At 41.2% G+C, this 21,981-nt stretch overlaps 1 protein-coding gene and 2 long non-coding RNA genes across 3 annotated transcripts in view; 2 read left to right on the forward strand and 1 right to left on the reverse strand.

The window, feature by feature from the left end:
* Positions 1 to 463: 463 nt before the first annotated feature.
* On the forward strand, positions 464 to 5,500 carry LOC139822318 (uncharacterized). The gene has a single exon (XM_071793926.1). The coding sequence runs from the start codon at positions 464 to 466 to the stop codon at positions 5,498 to 5,500; it is 5,037 nt and encodes a 1,678-aa protein (XP_071650027.1).
* Positions 5,501 to 19,878: 14,378 nt separating this feature from the next.
* LOC139821485 (uncharacterized) overlaps positions 19,879 to 21,981 on the reverse strand; it is a 130,437-nt gene continuing 128,334 nt past the window's right edge. Inside the window, exon 2 of the long non-coding RNA XR_011734268.1 lies at positions 19,879 to 20,001. This is a non-coding gene — a long non-coding RNA (uncharacterized lncRNA). The remainder of the gene's footprint in view (positions 20,002 to 21,981) is intronic.
* The window catches only part of LOC139821482 (uncharacterized), a 130,629-nt gene continuing 129,386 nt past the window's right edge, over positions 20,739 to 21,981 (forward strand). The window contains exon 1 of the long non-coding RNA XR_011734265.1: positions 20,739 to 21,237. This is a non-coding gene — a long non-coding RNA (uncharacterized lncRNA). The remainder of the gene's footprint in view (positions 21,238 to 21,981) is intronic.

The raw sequence follows: 21,981 nt of genomic DNA on the forward strand, positions 1-21,981 counted from the left end.
GTGACGTACAGCCCGACCCAACACTTGTATTATCCCGACATTCGTGATCCGTGCGAGAGTACCATCGCTCGAGAATATTATTGTCGTCGATCGAGAATATTTGCCTTTCGAGTTTCTGCGACGCGTGTCCTGACGTCCGCGAGTCGGATCGCATCTTTGTTTATCGCGCTAATCCGGCGGCTGGTATTCTCCACGTTCAACTCGAGGAATATTACCGAGAATATTCCCTCGTGACTTTGCGCGAGCATCGAACGGAGCAGTCCGTTATCCCTCACCTTGGCGACCTGACTTTCGTGTTTGTTTTCGCCGGGTTTCGATATTGTTGGTTCGAGTTGCCATCGCTTCCGATTACCTATTCGCCGTCCTTCCTTTGCTCTTAGCTTCGTCTGACTGTTGTGGACGACCCCCTTGTTACATCGTGTCGAAAAACGCATATGCTCGTCGCGAAATATGCAATCGGCGTATGCGAGAAATACACGACCTCTCCCTACAAGCCGCGACCGACGCGGCAATCCGAGCGACCTTCCTCGCTCGCTACTCGAGCGTAGCGAAGATCGCGGACGATTTTGAGGTCACCCACCTGAAGGTCATCCAAGAAGCGGCGGATTTCGATGTCGAGGACGAAATCCGAGCCAGTTTCGATAAGATGCATTACGCCGTAAAGAGTCGCTATCATCATGAAACGGGCGCGCCACTCGGAGGCGCGCCGGCACCGCCCTCGTGTCAGGCCTCGGTGGTCAAGTTGCCTAAGATCCCGCTACCGCAGTTTTCCGGCGACCTCACGTTGTGGCCTTCCTTCATCGCGTTGTTCAACGCGTCGATACACAACCAGCAGATTTCCGCGATAGAGAAATACCAGTATCTGCTAGCCTCGCTCAAAGGGGAACCACTCAACGTGGTGAAAAACCTGCCGTTTTCCGAGGAGTACTATCTGATCGCTTATGACTCGCTGGTAGATCGATACCGGAATAAGAGAAAGTTAGCGGACCATCACTTGAATTCGATATTCGAGGCAAAGCCATTGAAGGCGGAGTCGGCCGAGGCTCTTCACCACTTATTAGATACGTTTACCGAGAACACGCGCGCGCTCGCATTGATGAAGTTCCCTACCGATTCATGGGACTTTATCCTACTGAAGTTTTTGTTAGACAAGCTTCCTCGTTCCCTTCAGGAAAAATTCGAGTCTGCTCACCGGGCTGAGGAGATACCGCGATATACTCAACTCACGAAATTTCTAGCGGAACATTGTCAAGTTTTCGAGGCCGTCGCGGGCCCGTCCTCCAAAACCAAGTCCACGCCGGTCTCTTCGTTCGTGACTAACACGGCCGATTGCCCCGTTTGTAAAGAGCCTCACTACGTGTCGAAGTGCTTCCAGTTTTTGAAACTCTCGCCGAGAGAGAGGCAGGCTAAGGCTCGCGACTTAAAATTGTGCCTCAATTGCCTGCGCTCAGGGCATGGCATGAAAAATTGTCCTTCCGCATGGACATGTCGGTTCTGCGGAACAAAGCATCATACGCTTCTGCATTACGAGCAGAGCTCCAATACTGCTCCTAAGACCAAACCCATTAGCGCGACTCCTGCCGAACCGGACGCCGTACCCGCTCCTCAGTCGAAGGATGCGCCGATTGTAACAATGACTAGCCTAGCCAATAGAATCGTCCTCCTGTCCACCGTACGAGCCGAGGCGATAGACGCGCGTGGCAATGCGTTCCCCGTACGCATATTGCTGGACAGCGCGAGTCAGGCCAATTTCATTACCGAGGGCTGCCTTCGGAAGGGCGGCTTTCGTCGCACCAAACACAGTGCAACCGTGTTGGCGATAAACGAAGCTAGGGCGGCCACGACGAGGGGCCTCACCTCCCTCGTGATCCGCGCGCGCGGTCGCGACGACACTCGGTTCTCGGTAGAGGCTACGGTCCTCCCGCGCATAACCTCGCCGCTGCCTAATGACAAGGTGGAGGTCCAATCGTGGAAACACTTGAAGGGATTGCCGCTCGCGGATCCCGAATATTACGTGCCCGGCAGTGTTGACATCCTCTTAGGGGCGGACTCGTTTGTGTCGATACTACGGGATGGCCGTCGTAAGGGGGAAAAGGGAGAACCCGACGCCTTCAATTCAGTATTCGGATGGGTCCTGACGGGCGCGGTATCCCCGTCAGTACAAGCAACACCCCTGCTGTCATTCGCGACTACGCTCGAGTCGATCGAGACATCAGTGGGTCGCTTTTGGCAATTGGAGGAGGTGCCGGAGGACGCTTCTTGTTCGGACGAGGATCGACGCTGCAAGGAGATCTTCGCCCAGACCACGTATCGTGACTCCTCGGGTCGTTTCGTGGTCTCGTACCCGTTCGTGTCGGATCCTCCTACATTCGTCGGCTCGCGCTCCATAGCGGTTAGTCGTCTCCGCGCACTAGAACGTCGATTTAAATCTAATCCGAAGTTCAGAGTTGGTTACAATAGTTTCATGCAGGACTATCTCGATAGCGGACACATGGAGGTAGTTCGCAATCCATTCCCGTCGGATGGCCACATTTATTATTTACCGCACCACGGTGTATATAAACTCGATAGCACTACCACTAAGTTGCGGGTAGTGTTTAACGCGTCCTCGCGCTGCCCGAACGGTCTGTCGATCAACGACACCCTGCTCAGCGGTCCGAAGCTGCAGCAAGACCTGCTCGCCATCCTGCTTAGATTCCGCGCCGAAGCGATCGCTCTAACCGCGGACGTGAAGCAGATGTTTCGCCAGATTTGGATAAGCCCGGAGCAATGCGACTACCAACGTATCGTCTGGCGCTTCTCGGAGTCGGACCCCATCCTCGACTATCTCCTCAAAACCGTTACGTTCGGCTTTACCGCCTCCCCGTTCTTGGCGATCTATTGTTTGCTCCAGTTAGCTCATCAATACCGCGAGAAATATCCTCTAGCGTTCGCAGCCCTACTCGAGGCGCTGTATGTGGATGTCGTCGTGACTAGCTTTCGTACGTTGGAACAGGCTCGTGCACTCCGCGATCAATTGCTATCGCTTCTCCGAAGCGCCGGCTTCGAGCTTAGAAAGTGGTCGAGCAGCCATCCTGCCGCGCTGGAAGGCCTCAACACGCAGTTATGTAGCCAATCAATGTTAGATTTTGAGTCAAGCGAGGATCAATCTCAGAAGATATTGGGCCTTCGGTGGCACTCACAATCTGACAGTTTCGGGTTTCAAGTCAACGCGTTGGATCGTGAGTGCACCAAACGCACTATATTATCGGAAGTAGCGCGCATCTTCGACCCCTTGGGTTTTCTGGCCCCACTCACCTTTACCGCGAAGTGCTTAATTCAGCGTCTGTGGACCCTTAAATTAGATTGGGATGATGATCCACCGATGGACATTCGTCGCAGTTGGAACCGTTTCCAGACGGAGCTCGGCGTGTTATCCTCCCTTCGCGTTCCTCGCGCGTTTAACTCGTGCCATGTAGTTCGTTGCGAGCTCCACAGGTTCTGCGATGCCAGCGAGCTGGGGTACGGAGCCGTGATTTATCTGCGAATCGTTACGTGCGACGGCGTCGTGGTCCGCTTACTGTGCGCCAAGTCTAAGGTCGCCCCGTTTCGCCCCCTCACCATTCCCCGTCTGGAGCTCTGCGCGGCTCTGCTCTTGTCCAAATTAATCGCGTACGTCCGGCGCATCCTCCGCGGACACATTGACATTGACGACGAGTATGCTTGGACGGATTCCGAGGTCGCCCGGGCCTGGATCCGCTCAGCACCACAACGGTGGAAGACCTTTGTTAGAAATCGCGTTGCCCTCATTCAGGACAACGTGCCGGTTTCAGCTTGGGGCCACGTCGACACGGAGTCCAATCCGGCGGATCATTGCTCCCGAGGACTTTACCCTCGTGATCTGGTGGCCAGTTCGATGTGGTGGGCGGGCCCTGAGTGGCTTGTTCGCTTCGAACCCCGAGTTGAACCTTCCCACAGTTCGGAAACCCCTCCGACCGAGGAGGAGAAAATCGTATCGCTCGCGGCGCTCGATCCGCCTGACGCGGTACATTCATTGCTAGAAAGATTCTCTTCAATCAAGAAAATTTGTCGAATTATAGCATACATTCTTAGGTTTGTAAATCACTTCCGTGCAAAATCGGCTCCCACGACTTTGGCCATAGATCAGCTCGAACTACATTCCGCGTTACTAGTAGTTGTAAAGAGTGTACAGGCGGATGCTTTCCGCGATGAGATCGATCGTCTTCAAAGCAGGAGAAGGCTCCCCAAGCCCCTTCTCAAGCTCGCTCCCTTCCTTGATCCTGTGGGTATTCTCAGGGTGGGCGGCAGGCTTGCTAAATCCGGATTGACATTCGAGAACAAGAACCCTGCCTTACTGCCCAGTAAACATAGGCTCACGGATCTCGTTATCGAACATGTGCACCGCACGAACCTGCACCCTGGTCGGCGCACGCTGCAATACTTGCTCACGCAACATTATTGGGTCCTCGGGGTGCATCGCGCTATCCAACGCGTACTCTCGAGATGTCATCGATGTTTCCGCGTAAATCCACACACTTCCCAGCCTCTCATGGCGGATCTACCGGCCGATAGGGTCCGACGGGCCAAGCCATTTTCGATCAGCGGCGTTGATTTCGCGGGACCGTTCAACATAGTTACGCGACGAGCCCGGGGAGTCTCCTCCTTCAAAGTATACGCGTGCCTTTTCGTATGCTTTTCGGTTAAGGCGGTGCACCTGGAAGCCGCCTTCTCGTTGTCCACGGACTCCTTCCTCGCTGCGCTGCGACGCTTTGTGGCCCGACGCGGACGCTGCTCGCTTCTCTATAGCAACTGCGGCACGAATTTTGTAGGGGCCGCGCGGGAGCTAGAAAGCCACATGAGCCTCGCGGCGGAGCGAGAGAAGATCAAGTGGTCCTTTAATCCTCCCTCAGCGCCTCACTTCGGGGGCCTCTGGGAGGCGGGAGTCAAGACTTTTAAAACCCACCTGCGGCGGACCGTGGGTGATCAAGTCCTCTCAATAGAGGAATTCACGACGGTCCTCGCGCAGGTCGAGGCCGTCTTGAATTCCAGACCCCTCTGCCCGATGAGCACCGACCCTGCCGACCTCGAAGTCCTATCACCGGGTCACTTCCTCACGATGGAACCGCTCGTCTCCGTTCCCACTCAAAACGTGACTCCGTTACCGATGAATCGTCTGAGTCGATGGCAACTCGTCCAACGAATACACCAGGACTTCTGGAAGCGCTGGCATCAGGAGTATCTCCATACGCTGCAACAGCGTCCCAAATGGTGGACTTCCGTCAACCCGCTCGGTATCGGTGCGTTGGTCCTCCTCAAGGACGCCAACATGCCTCCTCTGCGTTGGAGGCGAGGACGAGTGGAGGCGCTGCATCCGGGCAGCGACGGCGTCCCGCGTGTCGCCACGGTGCGGGTGGCGGACGGCACGATCACGCGTCCCCTAGTGAAGCTGTGCCCCCTGCCGATGGGCCCTGCTCCACAGGCGACCGATTCAGATCGCTAGTAAAATACAACTCGTTGTATTTTGGTGGGCGGTATGTTTGGCGCTCACCAAACTGTAGATAGATGCATGTATCATACTCATTAGTTTAGTCTCGTTCTTACTCGTTGTACATAGTAGTCTTCGCATACCTAGTATTAAGTATTTCGGTGACTCGCGCGAAACGTCGGCGGATCGCGATCGACGCGGAATCGATATTTGCGCGACTCACCAATCGGTGCTGCCCTCGCTCACCCCACGAGGGCACCCGCCTGAAGAACAAGTACTCGCTCGCGACACTGTTCCAGCGTCGCGAGCACTCAGCACTCATCGTTACGACGTCTCGGAGCACAGAGGCTTTCGCTAATATTCGGAGTCGCGAGATCACCAGCCCGCTCCCTGATAGTGCGATCGCCTACTTTCTCGGCCTGCTTGTTTGCTGCTTTTATCTGCTTCCTCCTGCTTGCTTGCTGCCTGCCTTGACTTGCTTGCTGCCTGCCTTGCATTTGCCTTGCTTGCTGCCCTGCTTGCGCTGCTGCACGAGCCCGATCGTGACCGAGAGACGAAGCATCCAGGAGTCGACGGCACAACGAACGGTGAGTCGCATTTGCTTAACTTAATTCGCTTTGGGGAGACTTTACACACACCCCCTGGTCCTTCGAGCTTCGCTTTATCGCAAATCCGGGTACGGCTCTACCGCTCCCCGAGCACGTATAGTTATAGCGTTTTTCACTGGCAGAGCTGGTGCGCATTCAGTGCACATTAAAGCCGTCGTACACAACCCAACGTATAAAGTGTATGTTTAATATAAACGGGTTAAATCATGGAATCCTCAATATTCTTTATTGCACTATTTGGTAAAATAGGTACTGGGCATTTTATCAATCGAAATATTTGCATTTTACTTTAAATATTAGAGATTAAGTCAGTGTACAACGGCTTTAATGTGCACTGAGTGCGCACCAGTTCTGCCAGTGAAAAACGCTATTAGTTACTCTATTTTGCTTAGTTTTCGAGATATTTGAGAAAAAATAAAAAAAATCGCGTTTTTTGTTAATAATATTGTTAATAACTTTTTAATGCGCATTAATTTTGCGAAGCAAAATAAATCCCACTTACAGCACCTCAAATCAAAGTGATTCATGGTGGTTGCAAACTGGGAAGAGTAATTGGAAGGTTCGATGTCTAATATGACTGGCCTATAAAAGTACAGAAATGATATGAAAAAAATACGTCATAATTATTTGTTCCAAAAAGTTGAATTATTTGACATGGTAAACTTGGACAATTTTTAACTTTTTCGGACCATTTCAATCATGTGAAAAATTTCTGTAATTCTGAAATTAATTTATAAAAATTTTTAAGACTTTGTCTAATTTTTGCGATTAACAAACATAATTTAAAAGTTAAATTTGGTTTAAAAAACTTGGCGTCAACAAAATGGCGAACATAAGAACATATATTTAACTGTTTTACAGAAATAAGTTAAAAATAATTTAAATTACAACATAATTTTTTGAAAGTAATTTATTTTTCTCTTTTAAAAAGGGCGTGTCATCGATACTCGAATCTATCGAAATATTGTTGTCGCTTTTCGGCGATGCCGATTGGTTCTCTCTTTGCGCTTACTTCATGAGCGGTTATCATGGCATATTTTGACAGTTGTGTGGTTAATAGTGTAACAGTTCAGTGAAATATTAAAGTTAATAGCGCGCGTCTGTAATGTCTAGTTATAAAAGAAATGAATGATGTTCGCTATCTCCGAAGTACTGCGTGACTTCGAACGCGTTTTCATTCCGTATATTATAATCTCAAATAATCTGTATTGTAAGATTATGACCTCAAATTATCTGCAAAGCATAAAACTGTTATAAAATAAAATATATTGCGGTAAATAAATAAAATGAAATATCTCAAGAAATTCCACTAACACATAACGTGGGTATAGCATACCCCAAACAAACTTTCTTACTTTTTTGCTCGGCTTCTATGGCGAGACTGACGCTGCCTCAACATCGACGTTCAAGACAAAACCTGAAAGTTTTTTTACAGACCCATACCAGACCACTACCATCACCCATTTCGAAATGGCGCGTATTTAAAGAACCGACCAGGTATGGCATACCCAATGTATGTGTTTAAGGATTAAGGAAGAAGGATTAACTTGGATCACCGATTGCTTTTTACGCTTTCTTGAGATCGCCGGGCACACCGATCGCCGATCGCAGCTTGAAGGAAATTGAAAATAGCTGGGCGTTCAACGGTCAACTACTTTTCTGAACGCTGCCAATATGGCTATAAATAATACTAACGGGATATAAGCGAATTTAGACAAATATTTTTTTGAAGTAAAGCATACTTCCAGAAGCCAACTTGGCGCGGGCGACAGCGCTGGCTCGCGCGGCGAGAGAGTTTGGCTCGCACCCGCTACGCGGCGCATCGCCAGTATCTTTTCGCGTAGTTAAAATTCAACATCGATTTCTGTAACTAGAGCCGCTCAGCAGAGTTTTTCTAGCGATCTTTCTAAGGATCGCCAGTCAGGGTGTGCTCACCCACATATATTAATCAATTTTGAATTATGAATCTGTATAATATATATTTATTATAAAAATCTTTTTTACGTTAAAATTTTTATTTTTCATGTAGTGATTTTTCACTTAATGTTTACTTTTTTAAGTCTTTTGGTTTAACAAATAAGAAATTATTCTTTAGACAACTCTTAAAATTATGTTGATATCACTACAATGATATTATTCATGTTAATACAACGTACTTTTTGCATACACAATATATTTTTTGTTAATGCCACTATTTTTTTATAGTTTATATAACTTATTTATTGTTGTTATTACAACTATATTATACATAGTTGAGGCGCTATTTATCCATAGTTTCTAGTTGCTTTAACCACAAAAAAAATAGTTGCTGATACAAATTTTTTCTTTGAGTGTATAGATAGATAGATTTATTGTATATCCCCGTAGGGTTTACAAAGCGTTTTTTATGAGGAACGTACCCAAACCTCTTACAAATCACTCCCTTACGCCCTGGCCATATGCGACCTTTCATTTATTTCCCCTCCCTTCGTCTTTCATTCATCCATCTCTTTCCGCCTTCCTTGCTTCAGTCACTTCTCCGCTTCCCTCCTTTCTGCTACTGCTCTCTCTCCTTCCTTCCTTCTCTCTCTCTCTCCTCCCGCTCGCCGCCTTCCCTCCTTCTTATTCTGTCTTCGCTCTGAAACAAAAAACCACTTCCTTTCCCCTCCCTTCATTTTTCCTCCAGCCATCTCCCTGCTCCGCCTTCCTTGCTTCAGCCATTTCTCCGCTTCCCTCCCTTCTGCCACTGCTCTCCCCCTTCCTTCCTTCTCTCTCCCTCCTCCCGCTCGCCGCCTTCCCTCCTTCCTATTCCGTCCTCGCTCCTACCGCATCCCTCTTACTCTCCTTTCTTCCTATGGCCCTCGTCTTCATCCGTATCCATACCCTCGCCTCCACCGTTTTATCCTCGTCCATCTTTACCCTTAATAATCTACTTCCCTCCTTTCTCCTTGCCTCCAAAGTCCAGCTCATGCACGCTCGTCACCTCCTCTGCTTCCTCGTTCTACTCCTCCGTCGCTTTCTCTCCTTCTCTTTCCATCACCTGTCTATCTGTCCAGCCCCTTCAATCGTTCGATCCATCGATCTGTGGAGACGACTCCCTGCTCCGTTCCACACCTGCCGCGCCACCATCGACAATCCCTCTGTCTCGTGACAGGTCGATCGATCGCCCGATCGATACTCCCTGCTGCCAACTCGCTCAGCTCCCTCGTCGTGTAACCTGGGCTGCTACCTCCATTCCTTCAATTCCGCCCTTTTCTCTAACCTCACTTTCCACATGCCTCCTCACCAACGTTTCCCGTCTCCTCCAGACCACCTTCCGCTTCACCTCCATTCTCCCGTCTTCCTTTCGCACTCCTCTATCTACCCCCTTCAATCAACACCTTCTTCACCTCTCAATCTCTCCCTTCATCTCCTTTCACTCTCCTACCACTTATCCACCTGTTTCCCCGCTAAGGGCTACGGAGGAACTCTATTTGTCCTTATATAATTTTATATAATCATATATGACCATATAAGAGTTTATCCGGCCAAATGCGGCCAAAATTCATATATAAGCATTTAAGACCGCTTCTTATATGAACATATAAGACATTATAAAGGTTTTTTTTCCCGGGTTTTTATTTGTTTTAAATCGATATATTGAGTTACTTATATGTAACAAGGTTTCTTGTCTTTACTGAAAGACGAGATAAAAAAGATAATGAAAAGATATCTTTTTTCATGTCATCTTTTTCGATAAAATCAAAAGATGTTTCATAACATATCTTTTAATGTTATTAAAAAATATATCACAAAAAAGATATCTTTTCGTGAACTTTTTTTACGATGTCTTTTTCAATAACATTAAAAGGTGTCTTTCGCTTTGTCGAAAAGATAATTTAATAAAGACAACTTTTTCGTTATCTTTTAGTGTTATGTGCTGTCTGGAAAATACTATATGTATACTTGAGTTTGATATATAAAATCTTTTTTGTCTTTTTACACACACAATAAAAGTAAATATATATTATATTGCATATTGCAGATTTTTCGGGTCTGTTGAAGCGAATCTAAAGAAGAGTTCACATATCATCATTACTTCATATTATAATGAAATTGTACGGTTATTTTCTCAGCGTCGTTATAACCAAGCTATACCGATGAATATTTTGACACGTTTTCTCAAATGTGCTACGACTCTCCTTGGTCTGCAAATAATCACTCGAACAATTAACACCATCACACATTTGCTAAACGTCTTTGCCGACCAAACAACGATGCCATTATTAAAGGTATGATCTAGGAAAAATTATATATTAATTATTACATTAAATTAATTATAATATTATTACATATAAATAGTATGGCGGTTGGATGAAGCCTCTGCAGATACCTTGACCATATAGACACAATATCTTAATTGCAAACGCTAACAAGGGAATAAAAGTTTAAAAGGATCATAGGTCGCAGCCATTCGATCAGAAATTAATTAATTATTTTTATTAATTATTTTTTTATTCCTTATAGCGACTACAACGCACACAGAAATTAGGACCTCGCGGTTCGTCACTTCCGCAATATTTAATGATTCTGAACTCTCTCTGCCGTGCGTGTGTGCTTGTGGATGCGCGCTCATGCACGCGCAAGAGATTAGGATCTCGCGGTTCATTTCCGCGATATTTAATGACTCCAAACCCTCTCTGCCACGCGTGTGCGTGTGTGCGCGCGCGCGTGTGTGTGTGTGCGTGTGCGTGTGTGTGTGTGTGTGTGTGTGTGTGTTTGTGTGTGCGTGCGCGCGATCTAATCTCGTGCTAAATTTTAATGACGTCTTCTACGTGGCACTCAGAGAATCGTTCCGTTCACACCAATAACTCTCAGCACACATGCTGGTTCTCCAACTACCACGTGATCCCTTCCATTCTGTAAGCAAGTTCATAGTCTTGCCTCTAGATTAGACCTCACCCTGGCAAGAATTGTTTTGTTTTGCGTTAATTTAGCTATTCCCTCATCAATGCGCTGTCTTAAACTTTCAACTGTTCTCACTGTTAAACCCAGGGTTGAGAAGTAACGCGTTACTTATATCTCAATATATTAAACATAGAGAATAAACTCGCATTTGTAACATCTAAAAAGGCAGAAGTGATTGACATCACTATAGCCACTTCATATGTTACCGAGTTTGTCAGGAAATGGGCATGTATCCGAGGAAGAGAGCTGCTCAGACTACAGATACTTATTTCTAATTAATAGTCCTACACCACAGAGTGAGTCCTAAAGGGACTCTCGAAAGACTGACTGCAAAGCTTTTAAGAACAATCTAGCTCAGAGAACACGAGCCATCGATTGTTGGATCTCGAGTTGCAAATACTTGGAAGTTATCGTGGGACTACTGCAGGAGGTGATTACTTCTGTTTTTAATAATAATTGTCCTCCTATAAAGAGACAATACAATAGAAAAATTATATGGTGGAATCAGGATTTTGCAGACAGGATAAAGAAACTACGCAAGGAATTTAATCACGCAAAAGAGTCTGAATTACGGATCGACTACAGAATATCTATGGCGTATTTAACCACTCTATAATTGGTTTCGCTAGCCGGTTGTTCGCTCGCTTGCGGAGGATAGAAGCAGAGAGAAACCTGAGAGCGGCCACCGGGATCATTCCGTTCCAGCGGACGTATACTGACGCGCCGCCTGAGAAAGTGGACGTCAACTACGTCGTTACGCTTGGTAACGGTACACACATGGTTCGTGTCCGTGCTATGGTTTGTGTCCGAACTACTCAGATGGAGGGAATATGCCAGTCGGCTGACTCGGGACTCGGCAAGCTTGGAGCGGGGAGAGAAGGGCAGGCATACGCGATCTGCTGTCACTTTCTCGCTTGAGCTGTGACATAGCTGCTTAGCACGCGCCGGCTATGTCACGATGCCACGCATTTTGGGTATCGCTCCTTTAGTCCAGTGGTCCAGTCACTATGTACATTTAAAAAAGACATAATTCTGATCCAGGATTTTTCTTTTGGGGGGTGTTGGGGGGCTCAAGAAAAGCTTAATCTCAAGTTTTCGACCTCTGTTTCCCGCTTGCTTTTTTTACGGGAGTAAAAAATGTGAAAAAATGGTTTTTCCGCGATAATTCGGTTTCTAATAAAGTTACAAGGTCGAATCAGAGCTCATTTTAAAGCTTTTTTTACGCTCTACAAATTATGTCGTATAACATTTTTACGTATGATCGATTGTTTTCGAGGCATCGAACGAGAAAGGGAAATAAAAAAGTATGATATTTAGTTTTTTTCTTTTTACTCATTATTGTCGTCCGAAATTGCAAAAATGCTTCAAATGAAACTTGTAGAGCGTAAAAAAACCTACAATTTTTATTTGTTATTCATTTTATTTAGTTGAAAATTACGCTTTGTAGAGCGCCTCAAAGTGGAGAGTCGTCGCCATCGCGTCAGCGGCGCGTTGGTTACGTCAATACGCGGCACCGAACGCTTTCGCTAAGATTTCCGATTTCATTGACGCAAAAAAGTTTTTTTTTCTATTTTATCGTTTTTCGCACACGAATCTGTATAAACGCTTTAAATAAAACTTGCACAGCAATAAAAATCATAATGGTTTTAAGATGAGGAATGTGACTTGTTTTCACTTGTGTGACTAATGTATCAAGTGAAAATTGACACTCACTAGAATTATCTTCGAGGTAGGTAAAAATTTGTTCCATAGCATCATCTATTACGTTCTCTTGTGGTCTTCCTACTGGCGTACCTATCACTACTTTAACCACGTGTTCATAACATTTTCTGTGGTATCGAGCTCCAACGGCGACAAGATCAGGGACAAGATTGAGGCGATTCAATTGCACGAGCAACTTCATCATTGCGACCACCAAGTTTTGTCAGAATATATTCTTTCGACGAATCGTGATTTATTAAAGAAATTCTTACTCGATATTTAGCAGGTACTTTTGATGACGATTCTTTCGCTTCTTTACCGCAAAATAAGCAATTTTTCTTGAAATGGAAATCTGGATGACACTGTTCTTCTCTTGATGTTGATGGTGATTCGCCATTGCCACTTCGCCGAGAAGCCAACGAAGCTAATCTTTTATTCGAATACGTTTTGTAACACGCCCCGTGTACAGCAACTTCGGTCAATGTCTGCAACTTTCGATGATATTCCGCATCTCCTCTTTGCTCGCTCGCCAATAAAAGAGATTTAATACCTCTCGATTTCACCACTTGAACGTCTGTTATTAAAGGTTTTTCACATATAAAACAATCCGAGTCACTCATTGTTGTTCATTAAAACTGCACTAACAAAATGTCCAAAAACTGCACTAACAAAATGTCCACAAAATTCTCGTTTCGAAAAGCATCCGCACGCTGCGATATACAGAAAACGACTGGCAAATGCGATAAAAAGGACCGGCGAGCAGATGTTTACTATAGTAAACATTTGCTAGTATGTTTACTTTATATAAAACCATGAAGAAAACAATGAAGTCTGAAATCTTAGCGAAAGCGTTCGGTGCCGCGTATCAACGTAACCAACGCGCCGCTGACGCGATGGCGACGACTCTCCACTTTGAGGCGCTCTACAAGGGGTAATTTTTAACTAAATGAAATGAATAACAAATGAAAATTGTAGGTTTTTTTACGCTTTACAAGTTTTATTTGAAGCATTTTTGCAATTTCGGACGACAATAATAAATAAAAAAAAAACTAAATATCATACTTTTTTATTTCCATTTCTCGTTCGATGCCTCGAAAACAATCGATCATACGTAAAAATGTCATACGACATAATTTGTAGAGCGTAAAAAAAGCTTTAAAATGAGCTCCGATTCGACCTTGTAACTTTATTAGAAACCGAGTTATCGCGAAAAAACCATTTTTTCACATTTTTTACTCCCATAAAAAAAGCAAGCGGGAAACAGAGGTCGAAAACTTGAGATTAAGCTTTTCTTGAGCCCCCCAACACCCCCCAAAAGAAAAATCCTGGGTCAGAATTATGTCTTTTATAATCCGTTTTTTTGTACATAGTGACTGGACTACTTGCGTCTCGCCGAGTGCCGAGTCTCGAGTTGGCAAATCGACGATGCGCTATGCGTTACATTTACGTTTATATTTACAAATTTCAATTTTTATATTTATAAATATATATATATATATATATATATATATATGTATTTGAAATTTATAAATATAAAAACTAAAATTCGTAAATGTAATGTATAGAAATCCCCGTTCTGGCCAATATGCTCTTATATAAAAAAAAGTCTTACTTTAAAAACCTTTACTTTAGCATAATAGTATTTAAATTTGATATTTAAACGCATAACAATAATTACATATTAACTATATCAAGAAAAAAGTAGTTTATAATGTTCTTTTTACTCTTATTAAATTTATATTAGCTATTAATGTTTATAAGCGGCCACGAGCAACAACAAAGAAATATTGGATTAAAATAAAAACAATTTCTTAAATAAACAATACACATGGTTAACGTTTCGACTGTACTTAGTCTTCTTCGGAACGGATTACTACGATAGAAGAAGATAAATATAAAAAAACATGATAATTAATGTTCAAGTTTACATACTAAAACATTAAACATTATTCTTGACTAAAACATTAAACAATCACCTAATAATATAAACAAAGTAAACAGTAATCTAATTAAATCACAAATATAAAAACGCCGGAATAATCGAATAAAACCATAACAAGAGAGATAAATTTATATTTATATTGAGAAGTGGTGAAATCTCTTCCATCAAGAAAAGAATGTAAAGAATTATTAACGGAGGTATTCTGATTTAAAAGATCTTTAAAATATATATTTTTCAGGAACTTTTTATAGGGAAACGAAGAAAGTGAATAACGTTGAACTTTGCATGTTCTCTCTCTCTTCACTTTATTTTAAAAATTTATTTTTATTTTTTAAGTAACAAAATAAATGCTCTTCTTTTCTGTTACTTCCTGGTCACATAAATGACAGACGGTGTAAATAATTCTTGCTGTTCTAGGTATCTGAAACGCAAAAAGCTAAAATTTTCTTATTCAGAAGAAGTATATGTGGCTATCGTCTGAACTAGAAATAAACCAATATTTCCATTCTAGGTTCTCTAGGCGGCCTTTTTATCAAAAATATTATTAATCAATATTAAATAAACCATTTACGATCTGAGCTTAGATTTTATAGTAGCCTAATATTTTTTATATGCTATATATTTACATATTTTTCCAACTTTAATCAACTACGCGCCGACTAACTTGTCAGACTTACAACACAGCTCCTATTGGATTAATAAAATTCTCTCACACCCCTCTCATTAAATCGATTTAAATAATAGTAAAAAATTTACTACTCCAACAGGAGCTGTGTTGTAAGTCTGACAAGTTAGTCGGCGCGCAATTTATTAAGATTGGAAAAAATATAGGTACGTGTAATACACAAAAAATATTATTAGGCTATTAAGATCCAAACTCGGATCGTACACGGCTTATTTAATATTGATTGATTGTATAACGGTCATAAAACGGTCTTATTTCTCTTATATTATTAAAAATATTATAACTTTTTTTAAAATTTTGTTAATATTTTATTAAAAGAAAAAAACTAATAAACGTATAATATATGTTTATTTTAGTTCAGACAATAGCCACACTTATTCTGAATAAGAAAATTTTTGGTTTTTGGGTTTCTGATACCTATCTATAGAACAGCTAGAATCATTTACTCTGTCATTTACACCTTCTAGTGATCAGGATATAACATAGAAAAAAAGAGCATTTTTCTTATTAAAAAAATAAAAATATAATTTTAAAATAAGGTTAAAAAACATGTAAAGTTTAACGTTATTCGCTTTCTTTGTTCCCCTATAAAAAATTCCTATGTATGAAAAATACTTATTTTTAAGACCTTTCAAACCAGAATACGCCCTTAATTTATTATTTGTTATTAATATATTGTTATTAATTATATACATACAAGTATTAGAAAGCATATGGTATAAAATAATTTCAATATTTAAATTATTGTAATAAAAATAAAGAAATTAATTATCAACATTTTCTTCTGTGTGTGTATGTGTGATGTATCGACAATAGTTTTTTTGCACGTTTACATTTTTTTGCAGATTTTTTACATGCTTAATTTTCACAAGTGAGATGCCAAATACAGACAAGATTTTTGTTTATCTGTTATAAGCGTTATTTTGAATGTAAGATTTTAATAATCAAACGTTTTTAATAATCAAACATTTTCAAACTGCAAGCGAGGGACAAGCAATATCATCTACAGCATGTAGACTTAAAATACTACGATCTTTTCTAGCAGCACTAACCACTAGCGTATAGTTTGTCCGCCGACATTACGAATTTCTTCTGCTGCAACACATAAAATGTTGAACAGTTTTCTCGAATGGTTGTAATAACGTCTGTATGTCCTTGCATTATTAATTCGTTAAGGTATTGCTCACATTCTCATTCTAAAATAATGATCTTATTAAAAAATGTTTATTCTTCTTTAAAGAAAATACTGTCTCAAATGTTCTTCTTTCAAGAAATTTTGACAGACTTGGAAGAAAGAGTTTATATATAGAGACAGAAACTTATCTTAATTTTTAAAATATATTTTAAATTTCTTTAATGCATTTAATGCGCCTGTGAGTATGAAAATGCAATTTGTCTTTCTAAATATGATAAATATTATTTTTTAAAAGACGATAATAATCAACAGCAAGACGTTTGTGTGTGATAAAAAATTTACAACGTAAAAATACATTACAAATATATATAATTATATGTAAAATATGTCTGTTTTATTAATAATATTCACAATGTTTAGAAAGATAAATTGAATTTTCATATTCACACGCGTGTGCCCGGGGCGTATTAAAAAAGAGGTGTGGCCTCGGAGGGTTAATGATGCAAGGGCATGCAGACGTTGTTACAATCGTTCAAGAAAACTGTTCAACATTTTATGTGTTGCTGCAGAAGAAATTCGTAATGTCGGCGGACAAATTATACGCTAGTGGCTAGTGCTGCTAGAAAAGATCGTAGTATTTTAAGGATACATGCTGTAGATGATATAGCTTGTCCCTCGCTTGTAGTTTGAACATGTTTGATTATTAAAAACATTTGATTATTAAAATCTTACATTCAAAATAATGCTTATAGCAGATAAACAAAAATCTTGTCTGTATTTGACATTACACTTGTGAAAATTAAGCGTGTAAAAAATCTGCAAAAAAAATGTAAACGTGCAAAGAAACTATCAAGAGACACGGTAGTGTCTCGCGCCAAGTACACGCGGAGCGAGACCGACCGTGACTCTTTTACGCGACGCGACGGGTTGCGAGTACCCGAGATGTTGAGATCTCGATAACGAGTGAACGGATCAAGTTCTAAGTAGGCTTGATCGATAGCTTGGGGTCCAATTAGGGGGGGGTTTCTCTCATAATATTCCGCTACGTGCCCTACGAGCGGAGATATTGCGACGCAAAGTCCAAATGGGAAAATTTATTTTTAAGATACTTCTTCTTCTTCTACTTCTAACGCCGACTTATATGATGACGTCATAATCAGAAACGTCACTTTCACTTTTTCGACGCTGGCGGCGCAGGTATCGCCAGTTTCGATATCGCGCGCGTATTTCGAAATTAGGTCGATAGACTTATCGGTCAGGAGGAAGATTTCCATTTAGGTAAATTAGGTAATATATAATATATATTGAGTTAACGGAAAAGAAGGTTCTCTACGCTTGGCAGAAAGTGCCGCTAGGGAATTTTTAAGTCGATTCTTATGAATCAAGCTTGATATAATATATATGAAGTCAACGGAAAAGAAGGTTCTCTACGCTTGGCAGAAAGTGCCGCTAGGGAATTTTTAAGTCGATTCTTATGAATCGAGCTTGAATTCGATGTCTAGGTATCCCAGGTTGTCGATGACGAGGTCCAGATAGTGCGCTTCATAGTTTTCGGTGTCCAGGTGTAATAATACGTTGAATTCGATGTCTACGTGTCTCAGGTTGCCGATGACGAGGTCCACATAGTGCGCTCCGTAGTTTTCGGTGTCTACGTGTATTAATACCTTGAATTCGATGTCCACGTGTCCCAGGTTGCCGATGACGGGATCCAGATAGTGCGCTTCATAGTTTTCGGTGTCCATGTGTAATCGTACGTTGAATTCGATGTCTAGGTGTCCCAGGTTGCCGATGACGAGGTCCACATAGTGCGCTCCGTAGTTTTTGGTGTCTACGTGTATTAATATCTTGAATTCGATGTCCACGTGTCCCAGGTTGCCGATGACGGGATCCAGATAGTGCGCTTCATAGCTTTCGGTGTCCAGGTGTAATCGTACGTTGAATTCGATGTCTAGATGTCCCAGGTTGCCGATGACAAGGTCCACATAGTGCGCTCCGTAGTTTTCGGTGTCTACGTGTATTAATACTTTGAATTCGATGTCCACGTGTCTCAGGTTGCCGATGACGGGATCCAGATAGTGCGCTTCATAGTTTTCGGTGTCCAGGTGTAATCGTACGTTGAATTCGATGTCTACGTGTCCCAGGTTGCCGATGACGAGGTCCACATAGTGCGCTCCGTAGTTTTCGGTGTCTACGTGTATTAATACCTTGAATTCGATGTCCACGTGTCCCAGGTTGCCGATGACAAGATCCAGATAGTGCGCTTCATAGTTTTCGGTGTCCAGGTGTAATCGTACGTTGAATTCGATGTCTAAGTGTCCCAGGTTGCCGATGACGAGGTCCACATAGTGCGCTCCGGTGTCGGTGTCTACGTGCATTAATATCTTGAAATTGATGTCTAGGTGTCTCAGGTTGTTGATGACGAGGTCCACATAGTGCGCTTTGTAGTTTTTGGTGTCTAGGTGTACTAATAACTTTAAATCTGAATGTAGGACACATAGATATCGAATTCGAGGTATTAATACACGTAGACACCGAAAACTACGAAGCGCACTATGTGGACCTCGTCATCGGAAACGTGGGACACCTAGACATCGAATTCAACGTATTATTATACCTGGACACCGAAAACTATAGAGCGCACTATCTGGAACCCGACATCAGCAACCTGGAACACGTGGACATCAAATTCAAGGTATTAATATACCTGGATACCGAAAACTATGAAGCGCACTATGTGAACCTCGTCATCGGCAACCTGGGACACCTAGACATCGAATTCAAGCTTGATTCATAAGAATCGACTTAAAAATTCCCTAGCGGCAGAATCAAGAGACACGGTAGTGTCTCGCGCCAAGTACACGCGGAGCGAGACCGACCGTGACTTTTTTACGCGACGCGACGGGTTGCGAGTACCCGAGATGTTGAGATCTCAATAACGAGTGAACGGATCAAGTTCTAAGTAGGCTTGATCGATAGCTTGGGGTCCAATTAGAGGGGGGGGTTTCTCTTATAATATCCCGCTCCGTGCCCTACGAGCGGAGATATTGCGACGCAAAGTCCAAATGTGAAAATTTTTTATTAAGATACTTCTTCTTCTATCTACTTCTAACGCCGACGTCTTATATGACACTACAAAAAGGCGTGATATCCGTACAAAATTACCTTTTTCAAAAAAAAGGTAAAAAAATGCGCCAAGTACACGCATAGTAGTATATATGTATTATGTTGTTACCTCGAAAAAAAACAAAGTGGTAGTATTATACCTCGAAATAACACCCTGTACATATTGTTTATACAATGCATAATACTGCAAAAAGGCGTGATATCTGTACAAAATTACCTTTTTTAAAAAAAAGGTAAAGAAAGGCGCCAAGTACCCGCATAGTAGTGTATATGTTGTTACCTCGAAAAAAAAAACAGTGGTAGTATTATACCTTAAAAAAATCTAAGTAACAAGTGGTAGACGAAATCTTTGTATCTTGAAAAATCTCGAAAAAACCTAAACAGTAGTATCTTCACCTCGAAAAAAAAACAAAGTAGTAGTATTATACCTCGAAAAAACCTAAGTAACAGGTGGTGGACGTAATCTTTGTATCTCCAAAAATCTCGAAAAAACCTAAGCAGTATTATTTTTATTTCTAAAAAATTATTACTCAAGTGATACACATCACAAAATTACGTTACCTTATCAAAAAAAGAGTCGCGCTTCAAGTGATCTATTATTACAATTACAAAAAAGAAATGATATCTTTTTTTAAATTACAGCGCCAATTACAGAGAACATATATTTTTCGAGATACAAAGATTACGTCTATCACTTGTTACTTAGGTTTTTTCGAGGTATAATATTACTACTGCTTTTCTTCGATTAGAATAAAAAATTGAATCATGAAGAATTACACAGAGGTAACAGTACAAAATACAAATATTTTATTAAAATATTTTAACCCAATAAGGGAATACAAGGTATTTAAATACAAAGTTTATATATGTATTTTAAAAGATTTAATCGCATCGCAAAGAATTACAGAGGTAACAGTACAAAAAATAAAAATATTTTATTAAAATACATAAATTTTTCTTGTCAAAAAACTTGGCGCTGCTAGACACATTGCCCACACCCACTCGCTCGCACATACACACCAGGCTGACCTAATTTTGAGGTCTAGCAGCGCCAAGTTTTTTGACAAGAAAAATTTATGTATTTTAATAAAATATTTTTATTTTTATTCCCTTATTGGGTTTAAATATTTTAATAAAATATTTGTATTTTGTACTGTTACCTCTGTGTAATTCTTCATGATTCAATTTTTTATTCTAATCGAAGAAAAGCAGTAGTAATATTATACCTCGAAAAAACCTAAGTAACAAGTGGTAGACGTAATCTTTGTATCTCGAAAAATATATGTTCTCTGTAATTGGCGCTGTAATTTAAAAAAAGATATCATTTCTTTTTTGTAATTGTAATAATAGATCACTTGAAGCGCGACTCTTTTTTTGATAAGGTAACGTAATTTTGTGATGTGTATTACTTGAGTAATAATTTTTTGGAAATAAAAATAATACTGCTTAGGTTTTTTCGAGATTTTTGGAGATACAAAGATTACGTCCACCACCTGTTACTTAGGTTTTTTCGAGGTATAATACTACTACTTTGTTTTTTTTTCGAGGTGAAGATACTACTGTTTAGGTTTTTTCGAGATTTTTCAAGATACAAAGATTTCGTCTACCACTTGTTACTTAGATTTTTTTAAGGTTGTCAATAACATCACACATACACACACAGAAGAAAATGTAAATAATTGATTTCTTTATTATTACAATAATTTGAATATTGAAATTATTTTGTGCCATATGCTTTTTCACACTTATATGTATATGATTAATAATAAAACATGTTAATGACAAATAATAAATTACAAGAGCGTATTCTGGTTTGAAAGATCTTAAGGACGTTCTCCGGAAAATCGATTTTCTCTAGATTTTCTTGAAACTGTGAATATACATTAATTTATAGGTGTGCTTTATGTGTAGTATAAATTTTAGTACCTCTTGCGGTATTAAAAATCGAGATACTGAGCTTCAAAATTTTAACTTTTAACACGGAATTCCTATTCCGAGATATTGTGAAACAGACATTTTAATAAATTGTGAAAAAAGTTTTTTCTAAATGTCTTTGAAAGACTAGTATATGATGCTTTATATATAAAAATAGAAATTAATAATATGCGATAAGTTTCAATACCTTTGCGGTACTCGTTTTCGAGAAATACTTGTAAAGTACGCGATTTGAAGTTAACTTCTTATTTTTTAGTTGTTATATGTAATATTTAGTAAATTAATTTTAGTAAAATAAATTTTTCTTTTTAAGCATGAATACAAGTTGAGTATGACTGGAGCCGGAGAAGGTCTTTAAAAATAGGTATTTTTCAGGAATTTTTTATAGGGGAACGAAGAAAGCGAATAACGTTAAACTTTGCATGTTCTTTTAATCTTACT

Source organism: Temnothorax longispinosus, chromosome 11 (genome assembly GCF_030848805.1).
Source record: "Temnothorax longispinosus isolate EJ_2023e chromosome 11, Tlon_JGU_v1, whole genome shotgun sequence".
NCBI lineage: Eukaryota > Metazoa > Arthropoda > Insecta > Hymenoptera > Formicidae > Temnothorax > Temnothorax longispinosus.